Genomic DNA, 21,228 nt, shown 5'->3' on the forward strand with positions numbered 1-21,228 from the left:
TCATGTAAATTAGTACATCTAAAAGATGCATGAAGAAATATAAGTAGAATTATATTTGGGATACTATTATGTTTTTTAACTTTTTAGATATAAAATACTCATTTTACACAAATATAAGTTGAGGCAGAATCTTTACGTACATGTATGTCTACGTGCTAAGTCACTTCAGTCTTGTTAGCCTCTGTGACCCCATGGACTGCAGCCCGCCAGGCTCCTCTGTCCACGATTTTCCAGGCAAGAATGCTGGAGTGGGTTGCTGTACCCTCCTCCAGGATGTATATGTATATGCAAAATATATGTACAGAACAAGTATGGAGATTTTATTTTGCCTGTAACTTTTTCATAATTACCACAATTTCCTTTTTACATTTTGTCTATGGAAATATATTCAAAAGACACCTGCAGGCAGTCTGTGGTTAATATTACAGTATACTGGGCAATGTATTTATTATACTTGTTAGATGGTTCCAGTAGATCAAGATACCATAGACTACTTCTTTGTGATAATATAAGTTTATAGTTCAATGCAGGAGTTTATAATTTACTAGGGCTTATTAACAAAATACAATGTTGAACAGCAATCCAGTCAGTAGTTTTAGTGGGAAATTAAGCCAGGATGTGGTCTCTCAAAAAAGATCAGCTTTGGATCTTCACATTACTCTTCTTCAAAAGTTAAAAATAAAGGTGAGGCAATCTTTAGGAAAATTAGAAAATGTGAAAAAAAGAAAGATAAAGGAAAGAGAGTTCCATGAAAGTTTAGCAAAATATCTAGTGTGTGCTATGTTGAGAGAAATACATAATTTTGTTTTTTTTTTTTAATTGGAGCTTCGTTAGTCTTCCAGAATTGTGCTGAATTGAGAATTATTTAAGAAGCAGAAAAATTTAAATAAAAATCAGCAAAGGCATCCATGCACCATGAAGACTGAAGACAGTCCTCAGCAAAATAATTTTCTGTTAGTTTTTAATAATTAAAGTCTGAAAATTATTTGGGTATTTTATTTAAATCTTTTTGGTTTCAAAATTGAAGGAATTTTCCTTGCATACTAAATTGTAATGCCAGTTAATGTAAAATTATGACTTATCTCTGAAATGTTTTCAGGAGAGAAAATAAAGCATAAGTTTTTCTACCAAATGTTTCATTATATTTGCTAGGATAGCTATAAGATAGAGTTATAAATATTCTGGTTTACTTCAAATTCTAATTGTATTTGGATTTCTTTAATAGGGTGAACGAGGTCCTCAAGGTCCTCCTGGTCCTCCTGGTGAAGATGGAATGAGGGTATATGAAAGTTCATTTCTTTTAAGAAATATTTAAAATTAAAATGTTAAAAAAAAGCTATGCTGAAATGTTGCATTGTCTGATCACATCACTATCCTATTAATTATGTCCATGACAGGGAGAAGATGGAGAAATAGGACCAAGGGGTCTTCCAGGTGAAGCTGTAAGCAACTTTCTTTTTTTTTTTTTCTTTTTAAATAATACCCTATTTAGGAGAAATAGTGCTTGGTGTTACATATATAAAGTCAATAATAAATTGCAATCTTACCTAACCTAACCAGGTAATTTGTTATGTGAAAAAACATTTTAAAAGGAAACTTACAGCTCTTTTTCATTAAATCTTAGAAAATTGAGAGAAAAAAAAATTGGGATATAACATCTTAACTACAAGGAGAGATAAGAAAGCCTTTTTAAGTGAATGATGCAAATAAATAGAGGAAAACAATATAACAGGAAAGACTATAGATCTCTTCAAGAAAATTGGAGCTACCAAAGGAACATCTCATGCAGAGATGGGCACAATAAAGGACAGAAATGGCAAGGACGTAACAGACACAGAAGAGATGAAGAAGAGGTGGCAAGAATACACAGAAGAACTACATAAAGAAGGTCTTAATTACACAGATCACCACGATGGTATGATCACTCATATAAAGCCAGATATTCTGGAGTGTGAAGTCAAGTGGGCCTTAAGAAACATTACTTTGAACAAAGCTAGCAGTGGTGATGGAATTCCAGCTGAGCTATTTCAAATCCTAAAAGATGATGCTGTTAAAGTGTTGCCCTCAATATGCCAGCAAAATTGGAAAACTCAGCAGTGGCCACAGGACTGGAAAAGGTCAGTTTTCATTTCAATCCTAAAGAAAGGCAAATGCCAAAGAATGTTCAAACTACTATACAGGTGTGCTCATTTCCCATGCTAACAAGATAATGTTCAAAATCCTTCAAGCTAGGTTTGAACCCAGAACTCCCAGATGTACAAACTAGATTTAGAAAAGGCAGAGGAACCAGAGATCAAATGGCCAACATTTGTTGGATTATACAAAAAGCTAGACAATTCTCAAAAAAGAAAAATCTATTTCCGCTTCATTGACTATGCTAAATACTTTGAATGTGTGGATCACAATAAACTGGAAAATTCTTAGAGATGGGAATACCAGACCACCTTACCTGTTTCCTGAGAAATCTGTATGCAGGTCAAAAAGCAACAAAACCAGACATGGAACATCAGACTGTTTCCAAATTGGGAAAGGAGTACAACAAGGCTCATGCTTTCACACTTTTATTTAATTTCTATGCAGAGTATATCTTGCAAAATGCCAGGCTGGATGAATCACAAGCTAAAATCAAGATTGCCTGGGGAAATATCAACAACCTCAGATATGCAGTTGTTAACACTCTAATAGCAGAAATTGAAGAAGAACTAAAGAGCCTCTTGATGAAGATGAAAGAGGAGAGTGAAAAAAAGCTGGCTAAAAACCTAACATTCAAAAATCTAAGATCATAGCTTCTATTCCCATCTCTTCATGGCAAGTAGATGGGGGGAAAGTGGAAATAGTGACAGATTTTATTTTCTTGGGCTCCAAAATCACTGTTGATGGTGACTGCAGCCACAAAATTAAGACTTTTACTTCTTTGAAGTAAAGCTATGAGAAACCTAGACAGCATATTAAAAAGCAAAGACATCACTTTGCCAACAAAGGTCCCTATAGTCAAAGCTGTGGTTTTTGTGGAAATTATGTACCAGTGTTAGACTTGGACCATCAAGAAGGCTGAACACCGAGGAATTGATGCTTTCAAACTGTGGCGCTGGAGAAGACTCTTGGGAGTCCCTTGGACAGCAAGATCAAATCAGTCAATCCTAAAGGGAATCAACCCTGAATATTCAGTGGTAGGACTGATGCTGAAGCTCCAGTGCTTTGGCCTCCTGATTCAAAGAGACAACTCATTGGAAAAATTCCTGATGCTGGGAAAGATGGGGGGCAAGAGAAGAAGGGGATGACAGAGGATGAGATGGTTAGATGGCATCACCTACTCAATGAACATGAGCTTGAGCAAATTCCAGAAGATAGTGAAGGACAGGGAAGTCTGGCGTGCTGCAGTTCATGGGGTCACAAAGAATTGGACATGACTAAGTGACTAAACAGCAACTTGCCATCTGAAAAGCCTTATCTAGTTTTTGTTGCTGTTTGTTTCAATTTTTTTATATTAATACCTCTAGATTTTTTATTTGTTTAGGATAAACTAATCTTATTACTAGAAGAAAGAAAAAATGAGGTGCTTATCAAATATAACTATAAATATATCAAATATAACTATAAAATATAACTATTAAATATAAAATATACCTATAAAATTTACTAAATTATATCCTTTTTTCCATTGAATTTTACAAATGAGGAAACTGAGTCGGAAAGGTTTACTCAAACCTAGTCAATCAAAGATCCACACTAGAAGCAGACCTCCTAGTTTTACTGCTAGCTTGCCACATTATAGAACCTGTCAATTCAAAGGCATAGTGTGTTTGTATGTGTTAGTTGCTCAGTTGTGTCCAACTCTTTGCAACCCCTTGGACTATAGCCCACCAGGCTCCTCAGTTGCTCAAGTAAATATAATAGTAAACCATCCTGTTGAGTTTTTTGAAGAAAGAAAAAAAGGAGGAAAAAATGGAGAAGGGGAAGAAGAGAAGAAAATGATGGCTTAAATCATAATAATTTTAAAAATCATGAAAGTGGTTTCTATAACCTTCCTAATATAGTCATCCAGTTGTTTGTTTCTTTCTCTCAGTAGACTATTCTCTCAAGATGAAATTTACCTAAATGTAAAATAAATGAGAATCAAGACTCTTTGTGTAGTCTGTTTGAATTATAAAATTTAATAAGATTCAGTGTTGCTATTCAAATTGGAAAATGGCACAAAAGTGACTTACTTAAATCTTTAAAATATTTCCTATATTGAAAGCTTCACAATTCATATGTAATTCCATAGACTCAAAGATACAGTTTCTTTATTAAAGATTCACTCATCCATTTTGGCTTTTGGCTCAATATAAACACTAGGTAATTGTGTCACACAAATGCTATTTTAAATGCCTCTTTTGGTGTGTTAAAAGAGGATAATAAATATTTTAATCAAAACATTGCATTAAAATGTATTTATTTAAAAGACAAGGCATGTTTTGAAGGCATTTTTTTGGGGGGGGATAATCTGTTTCTTTTTTACTCCTAGGGTCCACGAGGTTTGCTAGGACCAAGAGGAACTCCAGGACCTATTGGACAGCCTGTATGTAAAATGTTCTAGGGAAAATTTGTTGCCAGAGTCTTAAAGCCAGAGAGCGTTAAAACTTTCAGTAGACAGCCAAAGTTTCACTATTGTAATCTAAGACCTAGTGATGCCGCCTATCAGTTTAACTGAGTGTACTCACTCCACCTGCTTCTTTCTTTTCTCTTCCTTTTAGTTTATGTATTTTATTGTTTCTCCCAAGACACAGTAGCAAATACTGCCAAGATGTCTCCATGGACATGGAGAGGAGAGTATAGACCTTGCTTTTTCTCTCATTTCCATTGAGTTCTAAAATGATTTTTAGTTACCCTAGGTTAGTGGGTATCATGTTATTAGGTTTTTATATTTTCTATTGTAGCACCTGAACTTGTATACACTCATGTATATTTCTTCTTCATTGAAGGGTATAGCAGGTGTGGATGGCCCCCCAGGACCAAAAGGGAACATGGTATGTAGAAGATATCCATAAGGTAACTCATTTCTGTAATCTAAATACTAGCAAACCATTTTTGTTGCTAAATCTAAAATTAAGGTTTCTTATAACGTTTTGCCAAATTCTTCTGCTAGCATTAATATTTTACAAGATTTTTCAGATTCTCTAAAGGGAAACATGATATGGGGACTATTTTTTAATCCAAAAGAAAAAACCTATTATGTGAAATAGTTCTATTAAAGACTCTTTTCCATTTTCCTACGTCAGGGTCCTCAAGGGGAGCCGGGACCTCCTGGTCAGCAAGGAAACCCAGGACCTCAAGTAAGTCTAAGCCATCACAGCTTTTATTGAGGTAATGGGGGTAAGATGGTACGTTTAAACAAGAAAATAGACAGCCTCAAAAGTTTCTATGTAGGGCTGAGAGTTTATATATGAATGTACAAAGCTCATTCTATTTTATTCCTTTTAAAAAAGTTTTGAACAAATTTGCAGAGGCTTTTCTTTCTTCCAAGAGTAAAATGTTCAGTGTTCATGGAATGCCAGGATACCTGCAGGAGGGTTCTGAATAGGATCACATTACAGTTCCATTGCCAAAAGAGTAGCTTGTATAAAACTCCACAGTGTTGTAAAATCTTCTGGAGAATGTGGGGGATATACATAGATACTCATAGCTCATTGCATGTAATATAGAGGGCTAATCATTTGCTATTTTAAAAGTGTGTTCTTATGATGTGATACTTGACGTATGAAATAAATTCTTTTAAAATAGGGTCTTCCTGGTCCACAAGGTCCAATTGGTCCTCCCGGTGAAAAAGTAAGTTCATCTGTTGTCCTAGTAATGTCTGGTAAATGAGCTTGTGTTGTCAATCTTAGGGAGGAATAAGGCCTGCCTTCTGCTTTTGATATTTAAATGGCTCAGCATATAAGGAATTAATCTGGATTTAAATCATGAATGTAAGGGTGAGCGGAAGCCATTCATATGTCTCTGAATTGTAAATGATAACATTTCACAAAGTTTCCATTTGGATAGCTTCCAAATACGACATTCTCAGATATATTAATTTCATTAATGTACTGATATGAGTGAGTGCTTTCTCTTTATTTTGGTTCTCCTTTCATTTCTCATTATTTAAAACATGTAATTAGGTTTGCTTGTGACAAAGGGCTTTTAACAAGATCTAATTAGGGGGAAATTGTGATGTTATCATTGCCACCATTTTTCATGGAAAAATGGCAAATGATGTTCTTGTTAAAACTCAATGTCTAGATCAAAACAAGAATAAGTCTTTAATTAAAGAGATGTCTTTTTTCTCCCATCTCCCCTGTCAGTTTCTTTAAGTAGTATTTTCTATTCCCTATAGTTACAGCACAGTGTTACCTGTTCTTATATAATTTTTTCTTATTTTTGCTGATTTCTATAAATATATGATTTTTTAAATTACCAACACTATTGGGGTTAATTTCATACCTGTAAAATTTACTCTCTTTAAGTCTATCAGTCAATCATTTTTAGGAAATTTATAGAACTCTGCCACAATCACATTTTTAAAATATTTATACCACCCCAGAAAGAAAGCTTGCATCAATTTCTACTCCTGAGTCTACCCACGAACCTACACAATCATTGATCTGCTTTGTATCTTTTTAGATATACCTTTTCTGACCATCTTATGTGAACAAAATGTAGGAATGAAATTAACATTTGAATTTAATCATATGAATGAATATGGTATGTGACATTTGTGTCTGGCTTCTTTTATTTGGCATAATGTTTTTGAGTTTTATCTATGTGGTAGCATATATCAGTACTTCGCTTCTTTTTGTTGCCAAATGGTATTCTTTTGATTGAATATTTGGTTTATTTATTCAGCAGTTGAGGAACATGAGTTATGTACACTTTTTAGTTATTATGAATAGTGCTGCTTTGAATATTTGTACAAAGATACTTGTGTAGACATTTTTAAATTTATTTTTGTTAGATAGTTAGAACTGAAACTGCTGGGTATATGCTAAATTCATGTTTAACACTTTAAGAAGTTTTCAGATTGTGTTTCAAAGTGGTTGTACCATACTTCCTTCCTCAAAATTTATGAGGATTTTCATTCCAATCCCTAAGAAAGGCAATGCCAAAGAATGCTCAAACTACTGCACAATTACACTCATCTCATATGCTAGTAAAGTAATGCTCAAAATTCTCCAAGCCAGGCTTCAACAATACATGAACCATGAACTTCCAGATGTTCAAGCTGGTTTTAGAAAAGACAGAGGAACCAGAGATCAAATTGCCAATATCCACTGGATCATTGAAAAAGCAAGAGAGTTCTAGGAAAATATCTACTTCTCCAAAGCCTCTGACTATGTGGAACACAATAAACTGTTAAAATTCTGAAAGAGATGGGAATACCAGACCACCTGACTTGCCACTTGAGAAACATGTATGCAGGTCAGGAAGCAACAGTTAGAATTCGACATGGAGAAACAGACTGGTTCCAAATAGGAAAACGAGTATGTCAAGGTTACATGTTATCACCGTGCTTATTAACTTATATGCAGAGAACATCATGAGAAATGCTTGGCTGCATGGAGCACAAGCTGAAATCAAGATTGCAGGAAAAATATCAATAACTTCAGATATGCAGATGACACCATCGTTATAGCAGAAAGTGAACAAGAACTAAAGAGCCTCTTGATGAAAGTGAAAGAGGAGAGTGAAAAAGTTGGCTTAAAGCTCAACATTCAGAAAACAAAAATCATGGCATCTGGTCCCATCAGTTCATGGCAAATAGATGGGGAAGCAATGGAAACAGTGTCAGACTTTATTTTTGGGGGCTCCAAAATCACTGCAGATATTGACTGCAGCCATGAAATTAAAAGACACTTACTCCTTGGGAGAAAAGTTATGACCAACCTAGACAGCATATTAAAAAACAGAAACATTACTTTACCAACAAAGGTCTGTCTAGTCAAGGCTATGGTTTTTCCAGTCATCATGTATGGATGTGAGAGTTGGGCTATAAAGAAAGCTGAGCACCGAAGAATTGATGCTTTTGAACTATGGTGTTGGAGAAGACTCTTGAGAGTCCCTTGGACTGCAAGGAGATCCAATCAGTCCATCCTAAAGGAAATCATTCCTGAATATTCATTGGAAGGACTGATGTTGAAGCTGAAACTCCAATACTTTGGCCACCTGATGTGAAGAGTCAATTCATTTGAAAAGACCCTGATGCTGGGAAAGATTGAAGGTGGGAGAAGGGGACGACAGAGGATGAGATGGTTGGATGGCATCACCGAGTCAATGGACATGAGTGAGTAAACTTCGGGAGTTGGTGACGGACAGGGAGGCCTGGCATGCTGCATTCCATTGGGATCGCAAAGAGTTGGCCACGACCAAGCGACTGAACTGAACTGATCTGATCTTTTTGCAGTCCACAGGACTTTGAGAAGTCCTCTCCAGCACCACAGTTTAAAGGCATTGATTCTTTGGTGTTCCACCTCCTTTATGGTCCTGTTCTCACACCCATACATGACCACAGGGAAGACCATAGCCTTCAATACATGGACCATGTCAGCAGAGTAATGTCTCTGCTTTTCAACACACTGTCTAGGTTTGTCATTGCTTTCCTGCCAAGAAGCAATTGTCTTCTGATTTCATGGCTGAGGTCACAGTCTGCAGTGATTTTGAAGCCCAAGAAGGGGAAATCTGTCACTACTTCCACCTTTTCCCCTTCTATTTGCCATGCAGTAGTGGGGCTGAATGACCTGACCTTAATTTCTTAATATTTAGTCTTAAGTCGGCTCTGTCACCCTCCTCCTTCACCCTCATCAAGAGGCTCTTTAGTTCCTCTATACTTTCTGCTGCTTGAGTGGTATCATCTGCATATCTGAGGTAGTTGGTATTTCTCCTGCCTACATTGATTCCAGCTTGTAACGTCCAGCCTGGCATTTCTCATGATGTTCTCAGCATATAGGTTAAAACAACAGGGTTATAGCAGACAGCCCTGTTGTACTCCTTTCTCAACCTTGAACCAATTAGTTGTTCCGTACACGGTTCTAACTGTTGCTTCTTGACCCACATACTGGTTTCTGAGGAGGCTGGTAAGATGGTCTGGTATTCCCATCTCTCTTAAGCTTTCCACAGTTTGTCGTGATCTATACAGTCAAAGGCTTGATCGTAGTTGATGAAACAGAGATAGATGTTTTTCTGAAGTTCCTTTGCTTTCTCTATAATCCAGCAAATTTTGGCAATTTGATCTCTAGTTCCTCTTCCTTTTCTAAACACAGCTTGGACATCTGGAAGTTCTTGGTTCACATACTGCTGAAGCCTAGCATACAAGATTTTAAGCATGACCTCACTAGCATTGGAGATGTCTGCAAATGTTCGATGGTTAGCACATTCTTTGGTGCTACCCTTCTTGGGAACTGGGATGAGGATTGACCTTTTTCTACTCCTGTGGCCACTTCTGGATCTTCCAGATTTGCTGACTTAATGACATCCTCCTTTAGGGATTTGAATAGTTCTGCTGGAATGTCATTGCATCCACTAGCTTTGTTAACAGTAGTGCTTCTTAAGGCCCTCTAGACTTCGTATTCCAGAATGTCTGGTTCTGGGTGACTAACCACACCATCTTAGAAATCCAGTTCATTTTTTTAATACAGTTCTTCTGTGTATTCTTTCCATCTCTTCTTGATCTCTTCAGCATCTACTAGGTCTCTACCATTTGTATCTTTTATTGTGTCCATCTTTGGGTAGAATGCTCCCTTGATGTTCCTGAAGAGATCTCTAGTCTTTCCCCTTTTGTTCTTTTCTTCTAGTTTTATGCACTGTTCATTGAAAAAGGCCTTCTTGTCTCTTCTACTTTTTCTTTGAAACTCTGCATTTAATTGGATGCACCTTTCCATCTCTCACTTGCTTTTCACTTGTCTTCATTCTTCTGCTATTTGTAAAACCTCCTCAGATGAACACTTTGCCTCTTGGCTTCTTTTTCTTTGGGCTGGTTTTGCTCACCACCTCCTGTACAATATTACAGAGCGCTGCCCATGCTTCTTCAGGCACAGTGTTATCTATATCTAGTCCCTTGAATCTATTCATCACCTGTACTGGGAATTCACATGAGATTTGACCCAAGTCATACCTGGCTGGCATAGTGTTTTTCCCAGTCTTCTTTAGTTTAAGCCTGAATTTTACTATGAGAAGCTGATGATCTGAGCCATAGTCAGCTCCAGGTCTTGTTTTTGCTGACCATATACAGTTTCTTCATCTTCAGCTACAAAGAAATGTAATCAATTTGATTTCGGTATTGACCATTCGATGATGTCCATGTGTAAAGCCGCCTCTTGTTTAGCCTTTGCCCTTCTTCATTTTCATATCAAACTTAAGTGGTCTCTAAAGTGCTTTTCTCTGTGTGTTTTCTATATGATTACAGTATTAGAGGGCTATTGGAAATAGTTGATTTATTTAAAATGTTATTTATTTAAAAAAACAATTATTTATTTAAAATAACATTTAAAATGTTATTTATTTAAAAAAGCACCAAAGGTGCTTTAGATCAGAGATTTTAATCTGGACCACTCTTATCATATCTTAGATTAACTCATCATAACCATATTATGTTTGTAATAAATTGCACTTGAGGCATGTGCCTATTAAATTTTCTATAATAATATCATCTCTGCACTGGAGTCTTAGGAAGAATTTGCTTTTAAGGAAAGTTGGTGTATCTGAATTCTCTATGTTGAGACACAGGTAAAATATAGGATCTGATTCACTGCACTTCTTGTGGTGGGAAGAGAGCTATCATTAGGCATAACCTGCTTTTTTCTCTGCTTTAAACATATCCAGCTCTTGAGTTCAAAGACAGTTTCTTTCTATCAAAAAGAGAAAGAACATGAAAGAAATGTGTTTTAATTGTTTTGCATCTATGGTATATATTTTATTTTAGATTTGTGTTCTGTTTATTCTGGCTCAAGAGCCTTGTCTTTCAAAACTTGGTGAATAATGTTTTTAATCAGATTGTGCAACCCACAGTTAAATCTCACAGTTAGATATAATTTAAGTAATGTCATATATTTTCAATTCCCAAAAACATTTTTATCATGTTATTGTTGCCTGTGCTTTTATTATACTTGGGATAAAATATTTTATAACATTAAGTTAATTAGCCAAACTGGATGACCACTATATTGCTCTTCTGACATGAAATAACTTAAATATACTTTTATGTCCTGTGATTTAATTTATGCTCTCTGAATTTCCATCACTCATGTATTAATTGCTTTACAGAAAGCAAATGATATTGCATAACTCTTTGAGCTAAAGAAGAAATAAGACACAAAATAAATATTAGTTAAAGGCAAAAACTTTGAAACTATGGCTACACATCTAGATTCATTTATATTGCAACTCTGTGATATATTAGTATTGGTTAATTATTCAAAATCTTAGATGATGAAATTTCATAAAATTGCATGAGAATTAAAATAGACACTATACATATAAATATATATAATATATATCATATGTTGCTTAATATAGCATATAGGAACACACAAATTTTAACAATTTTATTAAAATCCAAAAAATGCAACATTCATTCATTTAAATGTATTGCCATTCTTTTAGGGAAATAACAAGCAGTTAAGAAAGCAGACAAAATACTGTACTGTCATAGAGCTTCCATTTTAAAAGAAATGGATCAATTTTAACTTGATTTTAAAAAGTCATCCTATAGTACAAGACCTTTAGTATTTCTAATCTACACTTAAATGTATAGCAACAACAGCAAAAACCCATAATATTATACACAAGGTCATTGTCATAGAAATATCATGTCTGGTGGAAATAATAATTACGGAAATAGTTTTGCCTTTTCTACATTTTGTTTTGAATAGATAAGTCTATTGTACTGACAGAAAAAAATGATTTAAGTGAAAGGTAAAATACTGTCATAAAAATATCAGGATTTTATAGCAGTTATTTTATAATATTAGATTACTTGATTGTATATGACTTTGCAGAGTGGTGAAGAGAATTGAAACTTTTAAATCCTATGAAAATGAGATGCAATTAAATTCAGTTATAAAGTTCAGTTTATTTAATTTATAGGTTATTTTTTATTGTTGTTGTTGCTCCATAGTGGTTTAAATGAGGCTCTCTTGTTAAACTCTGTACTATCCATATACATGAATACAATGCTTTTCTTAAATACTGTCTGAGAATGGAAAACTCCCTTTACATCCAGCATCTAGGCTTGCTGATGTATCCTTGCTCTTTTAATTGTTTCTAAATTCCGGCTTATGACGAGCAAGCAGAATGGCTTGAGCTCTGAAGACTTGATAAAGTTAATTATTCTAAGTAGAAAGCCAGTTTTTCTCCCAGTGAAGGGTCAGCTTCTTGCAATAATCATTCTTAGCATGTTCCAACCGAACCAGTGATCAAATTAAATGATATCTGAAATCCTTTACGATTAAACACAGATTAATCTGTTGAATAGATACTTTATTATTATTTGTTACTTGTATATTACATTATGCCCTTTCTACATCAAAATAGTATACTTCTATGTCTTATGAATAATATAATCTATAACATATTTATTATGTTAATTATTACTTATGTTTAATCAATGTTGCTATGTAATTATTTGAACTGGCACTTTTAAAAAAATTATTTTGTTGAAATATAGCTGATTTACAATGTTGTGTTAACTTCTGCTGTACAGCAAAGTGATTCAGTTATATATATATATATATATATATATATATATGCATTCTTTGTCATGTTTTTTCCATTATAGTTTATCAAGTATCAGTTCAGTTCAGTTTAGTCACTCAGTCATGTCCAACTCTTTGCGACCCCATGGACTGCAGCACGCCAGGCTTCCCTGTCCATCACCAGCTCCCGGAGCTTGCTCAAACCCATGTCCATTGAGTCGGTGATGCCATCCAACCATCTCATCCTCTGTCATCCCCTTCTCCTCCCTCCTTCAGTCTTTTCCAGCATCAGGGTCTTTCCCAGTGAGTCAGTTCTTCACATCAGGTGGCCAAAGTATTGGAGTTCAGCTTCAGCATCAGTCCTTCCAATGAATATTCAGGACTGATTTCCTTTAAGATGGACTGGTTTGATCTCCTTGCCATCCAAGGGACTCTCAAGAGTCTTCTCCAACACCACTTTTCAAAAGCATCAATTCTTCAGTGCTCAACTTTCTTTATAGTCTAACTTGTGGCTCAGCTGGGAAAGAATCCGTTTGCAATGTGGGAGACCTGGGTTTGATCCCTGGGTTGGGAAGATCCCCTGGAGAAGAGAAAGGCTGCCCACTCCAGTGTTCTGGCCTGGAGAATTCCATGGACTATACAATTGCAAAGAGTCAGACACAACTGAGTGACTCACTCTCATATTGAGTATAGTTCCCCATGAATAGGGACTTACTAGTGTCATTATGGAAATATCCAGTATTTGCTTTTTCAGTGACGTAAATCAATGTATATCAATGAATATAATGATTGCATATGGACCTATATCATTTTTCTTTTTACTCTGTGCATGCATGTGTGTTAAGTTTCTTCACTTATGTCTGATGCTCTGCGATCCTATGGATTGTAGCTCTCCAAGCTCCTCTGCCCATAGGATTCTTCAGGCAAGAATTCTGGAGTGGGTTGCTATTTCCTTCTCCAAGGGATCTTCCCAATCCAGGGATAGAAACTGTCTCTCACATCTCCTGAATTGGCAGGCAGATTCTTTACCACTAGCGTCACCTGGGAAACCCTTTTAGTCTATAAGTTCCAATTTATTATGGTATGCAAAAATTAACTTGCTAGTTAAAAAAGACACACTTAGGATTAAAAGCTAGATAAAAAACTAACGTGTCTTTGACATATGTTAAATTTTATTTTCATCTGTCTTTATATACCATTTTTCTACAAAACATGTTAAAAAGTATTTAAATGTATGCAGTTTATAGATAAAGATTGGTGACTCAAGTTAAGAATCTTATTAGCAGTATATTCCTATGTACAAAGTCAGACTTTCCATTATTTTTTATTTTTAAATGAAAATATTCTTTTTTTCTATTCAATTAGGGTCCACAAGGAAAACCAGGGCTTGCAGGACTTCCTGGTGCTGATGGGCCTCCTGTAAGTAGTAGTTACCTGGTCATTAAAATTTCCATATTTCATTTTTAAAAATAGATTTTACATGTGTTTTAGAAGTGATTGCATGAATTCAGTAAAAAAAGCAAATTAAGCCAGTAATTAAACATCGATCTCTCTAAAATTCTATTTAATCATGTAGTTTCCATACTGCAAAATCTTTAGAGCTCCCACTGGTCTTAGGACCACTCTCTGCTAGAATCTCATATTTTCCTACCTCTCACTTTTCTCTTAGTAGGCTCTACATTTTCTATTGCTATACTTTTTGTTATGTCCTTTTCTTTTATTAGAAAATACTTTTCTATCTTCTCTTTCTTTTCAAAGAACATGTTTCTTGAGAGTCCAAGTGATACTCCTCATCTTTTGTAAGTTTCCTCAGACATCTTACATGAAAATTCATCTGTGTTCAGGAATTCCTTACTTTTCTAGAAATATAGCAATGTTTATTATATCTTATCATATAGCAATAAATTATGTAATCATGTAATATCCATGGTTGTTATTTGAAAACCTTTGTTATTTATGCTTCTTTTTTTTCTCTTGAAACTACTTACTCAGAACTAAGGTATAAAAATTTTCATTCTGCTATTGCTTGTTTTCCTTGAGTAGAGTTGTTGTGGAGCTGTGCATTTTTATTTACCTACTCTCAGTAACTGGTGTTTATGATGTTGCTGTGTTTTAAATGCCCCATTGATATTCTTAGTTGCTTTGTAAAGGTGTGAGTATAATTACTTAATCAATATGCAAATAGAAGTTAGACTGAAACACTTTTATTTAACACTAATTGAGACTGGGGTCAAACTGTTGATGAATAATATGCATGTTTTATGTGCTTTTCCCAAACTCTGTCTCAAGTTCATTATGTCATTGGTGAAATTTGCACGAAGCCAATATAAACTTGTTTCTTTCCAAATGCTGGTTTCCAATATTATTTAAAATAATATAGAGTGATGCAAAATATTTAATATATTTTGAAACATAAAGAGTAAAACCTCAACATGTGGAAAAAAAGGAACAATATCATATTATATATTACCATTAATATTGCATCTCATCATACATATTTTTGATAAATGTAGGGTCATCCTGGAAAAGAAGGCCAGTCTGGAGAAAAAGGTTCTCTGGTATGTTACAAAGTATTATTTAAATGTTCTGTCACCTTATCTCCTAGAGAAAATGCCTTGCTTTGGTCATTTCTATGAGATACATACATATATATATGTATTTCTTTGATCATCTAGGGGTATGAATATTAGAAAATAAGTACCAAAAAATAATTACTCTGTACCTGTAATATGTATTTACTTTCAAAAGAATTTTTGCTAACATTTAGGTATAAATCATGTCTCTAAAGTAACTTTTAGGGAATAAAAAAAGATAAGCCTTAGATAACTTTTAATTCTGTCTGGCAATTTGATCAACTAGATCAATTAGACTATCATTCTCTGTTTTAAAAAAAAATATTCTCATGATCAGAAATACATTCACACTTTGCATTTATAGTATATGTGTAATACATGATCATAAGTAATAATAATGAAAATGGACAAGAACTACTAAATACTGTTAAAGTGTTTATGTCATTTGAATTTTATCTATATTTCTTTCTTTCTGATAATCTTTACATAAGATGGGAATTGAAAGAGCAACAGTTACCAAAATATCTAAATAAAATATCAAAATTAAAACTTATTTAATCTTAATACTACTTTTGGATTACAGTAGTCCGGGGTAAGATCATTTTTATTTAGAGTTGCTAATTTTAGAATTTTATTAAAATATTCAGCATTACTATTGTATATTATGTATTATTTCCTTTAGATAGAATAGTGAAATGAAGCCAGCTGTGGAAGCTATATAATTTTGATCATTTTCTTGATGATGTAAACGCTGTAAATTTAATGCCATTTTTTGGCTAGAAATTATTTATCCTTTTTGTTAATCTATAGTTGTTTTTTGTAGACATCAAGGGCATCAGATTTTTTTCAATCTTAGAAAAGAAGTTATTAATTATTAATATGTGATTATTTGTATTACTTCATATAATTACAGTATTTATCTTACTTTAACATGAATATATGATATGTTTTTTTCATCATTTCTGACCTTAGATACAAATGGTAAACTACCAAAAAAATTTTTGCCTAAAGTGGAAAAATATCGTCTTCTTAGAGATTATTTGGTAAAACTGTAGTATGTGTGAGGGATACTTGCAGCGCATTATGTATTTAAGCTACACTGGGTCTTTTACAGGGCCCTCCTGGTCCACAAGGTCCCATTGGCTACCCTGGTCCCCGAGGAGTAAAGGTAAATAATATTATATTTTCCACATTATTTAATTTCAGTATAAAATATTATAGTCATTTAATTCTTCTAATTTATTCCATAGGGAGCAGATGGTGTCAGAGGTCTCAAGGGCTCTAAAGGTGAAAAGGTAAAACATAATTTATTTAAGTGATTTTAATTGCTGTTATATTAAAAATAAATTTATTCAACATATATTTCATTTCTCAAATATATTGAATGATTACTTATGTATCAGACAATGCAAGTCTAATAATTTTGTTCTGTGTCCTGGAAACTTTAAAAGAAAAGTCTTATATCCTTGGGTCAGGACTAAATTATAGAAGAAAACAAAAGGTTACTTCATACATAAAATCAATTCTGCTTCAGTTTTTTTTTTACATGTCTTTAACTTTTCTAAATTATCAGGTTGGCTGTATGAGTGTATTTGTTAAGACTGGATTGGATCCAGTTATATGCGTAACAGAGGAATATTTATTCCCTTTTTTCTCTACTAAAATTTTCATTCTTCAAAAATTGAAATAAAGGACAAAATAGGAATTAATTGTTGGAAGAAGTCTTTGTATATGATAATGCATGCATAGCAAAAGCATAAATGAGAAGGAAATAAAGAGTAAAACCAAATAAATATGAATGAAAGAATATGCATTCTTTTAAAGGATGCTTATAATTTAATTTGATGAAGAAAACAAAATTGAGATTTTTTTTCATTTAAATGGACTCCCTGGTGGGAGAAATGTTTACGATAAACATAGAGCTCTCACATCCTCAATGATTATGTTGAAATAGAATGACACTACTCAGAACTGGTACTGCATTATTTCTTACTATATTACATTTTATAGCACAAAGTAGAAAGTGTTAATGAATTTCCATGAGAAATATATGGAATATACATTTTGATTTCAAGGATAACTGTTTATTCCTACAGTCATAATATTATCGAAAGCACCTTGAATGGATTTGATATCAGTAAGGAATAAATGACAAGAAGGGATGTGTTTATTATATTTGTTATATTTTATTTTCTGAAAAGAATAAATAGGTAACATACTGAGGCATTGTCAAAGTATGCAACTATATTGTCAAGTCTACTGTGTGAAAATATGTCATGTGCTTTAAATTAACTCAGCTACTTTGATTTGAATCCTAATTCATCTTGATCATCTTAGTTGAACTTCAGGGTATAGTGTCTTACTGAGCTGACAGAGCACAGTGATGGCTTAGACAATGCTGAACTTGTAATTATTTGCAAGTAGCCTATGCAAAAAAAATAAGTCTCAGTTTGGAGCTTAGAATCTCAGTTTTTATTGGTAATACATTTAAATATCAATTCAAATTGTTTCTCTGGAATTAGTGCACACCAAGAATTTTTAGGGAAGGCAGTGTTTACATGAAAGCCATATAACTGGAATGGGAAAGTTGTGAACTTTTTGGAAAGAGGGGTAGTGGCAAATGCTAAGGAAAATAAAATTATAGATGATATATTTGTGAGAAGAAACACACTCAGGAAAAAAGAAATGTATATTGTTTATATGTAGGAAAAAATTGATATTATTGGTTATTTTGAGTGGCATATGGTCTCAGAAGAAACAAGTAGATACATAGAGAAAGAATTAATATTTTTAATTGGGAATTAAACGTTCCGAGTTCTGATTATAGTGCTCATAGTAACTAGACTTGTAAAGTTAGGTTGCTTACTTTCCCTGAGCCTTATTTTAAGTCTGTAAAATGAGGACCTTATCCTAAGAAATCTCTAAGATATTTTTCAGTTGTACCTTTCATTCCATATCATATATTAACCTAGTAATATATTGTTTACCTAAATTTAGAGAAATTTTGTATAAATTTTAATGGAAACTTTTTATAATAAGAATTCTTTCTATTTTCAAACTTTGTAAAGAACCATGAAATCCTAGTTAATTTTAATGTACACTATTTGTTTTTCTGAATATATATTATGATCAGCCATTTATCTCAAAAGAGATGAGGAAGGAAATTGAAACTATTTTCTTTTTACGAATAGCAGTATTTATTAACAAAAGCTGAAATGCCAAGTTAGTGCCCTAACTAGAATAAAATTCTCCACTGTTTAGACTCAGATTTATTCCTTAGAACTTAAGCAACATAACCCAGTCAACCAAGTGGCACAGGTGAATTCCTTTTCCACCTGTTTTCTAAAATCTGTTTCCTCCAGTCTAAGTTCAATACATGAAACAGGGAACTCAAAGCCAGTGTTGGAACAACTATGAGGAATGGGATGGGGAGGGAGGTGGGAGGTGGGTTCATGATCGGGGACACATGTACACCCATGGCTAATTCATGTCAACGTATGTCAAAAACCACTACAATTATTGTAAAGTAATTCGCCTCCAATTAAAATAAATTCATTAATTAAAAAATACTAACAATTGATAATTTAAAGACTGGAAATCTTAGTAGCTTGAAAGTGCCATTTGTTTTAAAAATGTCACTTATTGTAAGGATTTTCTTACTTACTACCTAATTTATTTTTAAAATTATGAATGTATTGAAAACAAAGTTTTGATAGCAGTAGCCTCTATTTCACTATATAGTCTCTTAAAATATCTCTCCTTGAAAAAATCTTAAAAACTATTATTTATTTTAGACATAGAGTGCAGTATTTTTTTAAACTAAAGTTGGCAACTGTGTAATTACTTTTCTCTCTAGGGATCAGGTAATGAAGATACCAGTCAATAGGAATTTAAGTGGTCATTTTCAGCTTTTAAGCCTCTGCTCTTGCCCAGCTGCATTCAAGGCAGAGAGAATCCTAATTCCACAAGGCTACTTTATGGCCAGAAAGTTGAAAATGTTATTCTTTTATCTTAAAGGAAACGTTGAGACCTGCCAAAATTTGTTTAGATAGTATAACAAATTTGATTCCTTTTCCAGGTCTTGGCTTCCCAGGTGGCGCTAGTGGTAAAGAAGCTGCCTGAGATGCAGGAGACATAAGATGCCGGTTGGATCCCTGGGTCAGGAAGATCCCCTGGAGAAGGGAATAGCAACCCACTCCAGTATTCTTGCGTGGAGAATCCATAGACAGAGGAGCCTGGAGGGCCGTAGTCCGTGGGGTCGCAAAGCCTCAGACACAACTGAAGCAACTTAGCCTTTAGCGCTTCCGGGTCTAAGTCTCCTTCATCCTTACTAACCTTATGTCTTCTGGACCTTAGCATACCTTACCAAACTCACACTGAGGCAAGGATGATTCCAAATTTACATTTAATAAATATCTGTAATATATCATGATTTTGAGGGTCAGAATGTAGTAGGCATTGAAGAGCTAGAGGTTAACTAGGCATGATTCTTATATCCTATGGACAGAGAAGCCTGGTAGGCTACAGTCCATGGGGTCGCAGAGTCGGACACGACTGAGCGACTTCACTTTCACTTGTTTTTCAGCATTTAGTAGAAAGAAAGAGACCTGTGATTATTCCCCTGTGGCTCAGACAGGATGTTATGTTATATTAACAAATGATGAGTGTGGCACATAGGACAAAGAGGTTAATTTTAAGAGGGAAAGAATGAGGTCATGGAATACCTCATGGCAGTGAAAGTGTTAGTCCCTGGGCCCTGTTCTGACTCTTTGTGACCCCACAGACTGTAGCCCACCAGGATCCTCTGACCATGGAATTCTCCAGGCAAGAATCATTGGAGTGAGTTGCCATTCCTTTCTCCAGGGGACCTTCCTGACCCAGGGATCGAAACCAGGTCTCCTGCATTGCAGGCAGATTCTTTACCGCTTCATAGCAGAATCATGAGCTAAATCCTAAAAGATGAGGAAAACCTCACTGGGTAGACAGAGAAGGTAAAAGATTTGCAGATGGGTGTGTATGTGGAAGTGGTTAACCAATGCAAGAATTACAAGTGGAAATACAGGTAATTCAGCTTTTCTAAATTTGAGTTCCAATGTGTTGGATGGAAGTAAAAAGGATATTTAAACCAAAGATAAAACTGTAGAGGTGAACAAAGCCTAGATCATGATGAGAAGGGCGAGGGAGATGACAGCTTATGGTCATCATTAGCACTTTGGAATCATTAATTCCAAAAATCGATATGATCAGTTTTGTGTTTTGTTAAACGTCATTTCCACAGCAGGATGTGGAAGTGTAGGTATTAATCTTCCTAGCTTTGTTCTCATACTTGGTCTGACATGCCTTTTTCTCAAACTCTGCAAGTCATCCATTCTCCAACTACTAATTAAGGTGCCAGCTGCTCTGTGAAATCTCCAAGTACCCTTCTCTCCTCACCACCGCCACTACTAGTTCCAGCGCAGCACATCATTATCATCATCCTCATGTCTTTCATCTCTGAACACCCCTTCTACTCCGCTGAGCCAATATTAATGCAAATTATTGGTAAAACAAAAACTTCAAATTACCCCACAGTGCTCTGAATAATTGCTCAACTAATGCTATTGAATACATGAATGATTATTCCTTAGGATTTTTTTTTCTTGAAATTAAGAGACAGTGAAGTCATTCATGAAGCTGGATATAGTAAAAATGACTAGAAGTATTTTCATAGTCAAAATTTCTCCTCTCTTTGCTAAAGGATGCCCAGTTTTTAGCATCCCTGGTTTGTGCGTACGTGCCAATTAGCAATCTCTATTTATGCATAAAGGGTAATATTAATTTGTATATTCTTTACCTGAAGAGAGGTTGTAATATAGAGAATAAGTTGAACCAGAAGACATTTATCTGAAGCACAGGAGACAAAATGAATGTGATAAAATTTTTAGGTATGTATCAGCAAATTAAAGATAAAA

At 34.4% G+C, this 21,228-nt stretch overlaps 1 protein-coding gene across 1 annotated transcript in view; it reads left to right on the forward strand.

The window, feature by feature from the left end:
• The window catches only part of COL11A1 (collagen type XI alpha 1 chain), a 214,344-nt gene that overhangs the window by 91,312 nt on the left and 101,804 nt on the right, over positions 1–21,228 (forward strand). Inside the window, exons 19-28 of the mRNA XM_020906100.2 lie at positions 1,226–1,279; positions 1,398–1,442; positions 4,508–4,561; positions 4,965–5,009; positions 5,262–5,315; positions 5,764–5,808; positions 14,070–14,123; positions 15,218–15,262; positions 16,392–16,445; positions 16,528–16,572. Of these exons, the coding sequence (XP_020761759.2) occupies positions 1,226–1,279; positions 1,398–1,442; positions 4,508–4,561; positions 4,965–5,009; positions 5,262–5,315; positions 5,764–5,808; positions 14,070–14,123; positions 15,218–15,262; positions 16,392–16,445; positions 16,528–16,572 (495 nt within the window). The remainder of the gene's footprint in view (positions 1–1,225; positions 1,280–1,397; positions 1,443–4,507; positions 4,562–4,964; positions 5,010–5,261; positions 5,316–5,763; positions 5,809–14,069; positions 14,124–15,217; positions 15,263–16,391; positions 16,446–16,527; positions 16,573–21,228) is intronic.

Source organism: Odocoileus virginianus, chromosome 5 (assembly GCF_023699985.2).
Source record: "Odocoileus virginianus isolate 20LAN1187 ecotype Illinois chromosome 5, Ovbor_1.2, whole genome shotgun sequence".
Taxonomy (NCBI): Eukaryota; Metazoa; Chordata; class Mammalia; order Artiodactyla; family Cervidae; genus Odocoileus; species Odocoileus virginianus.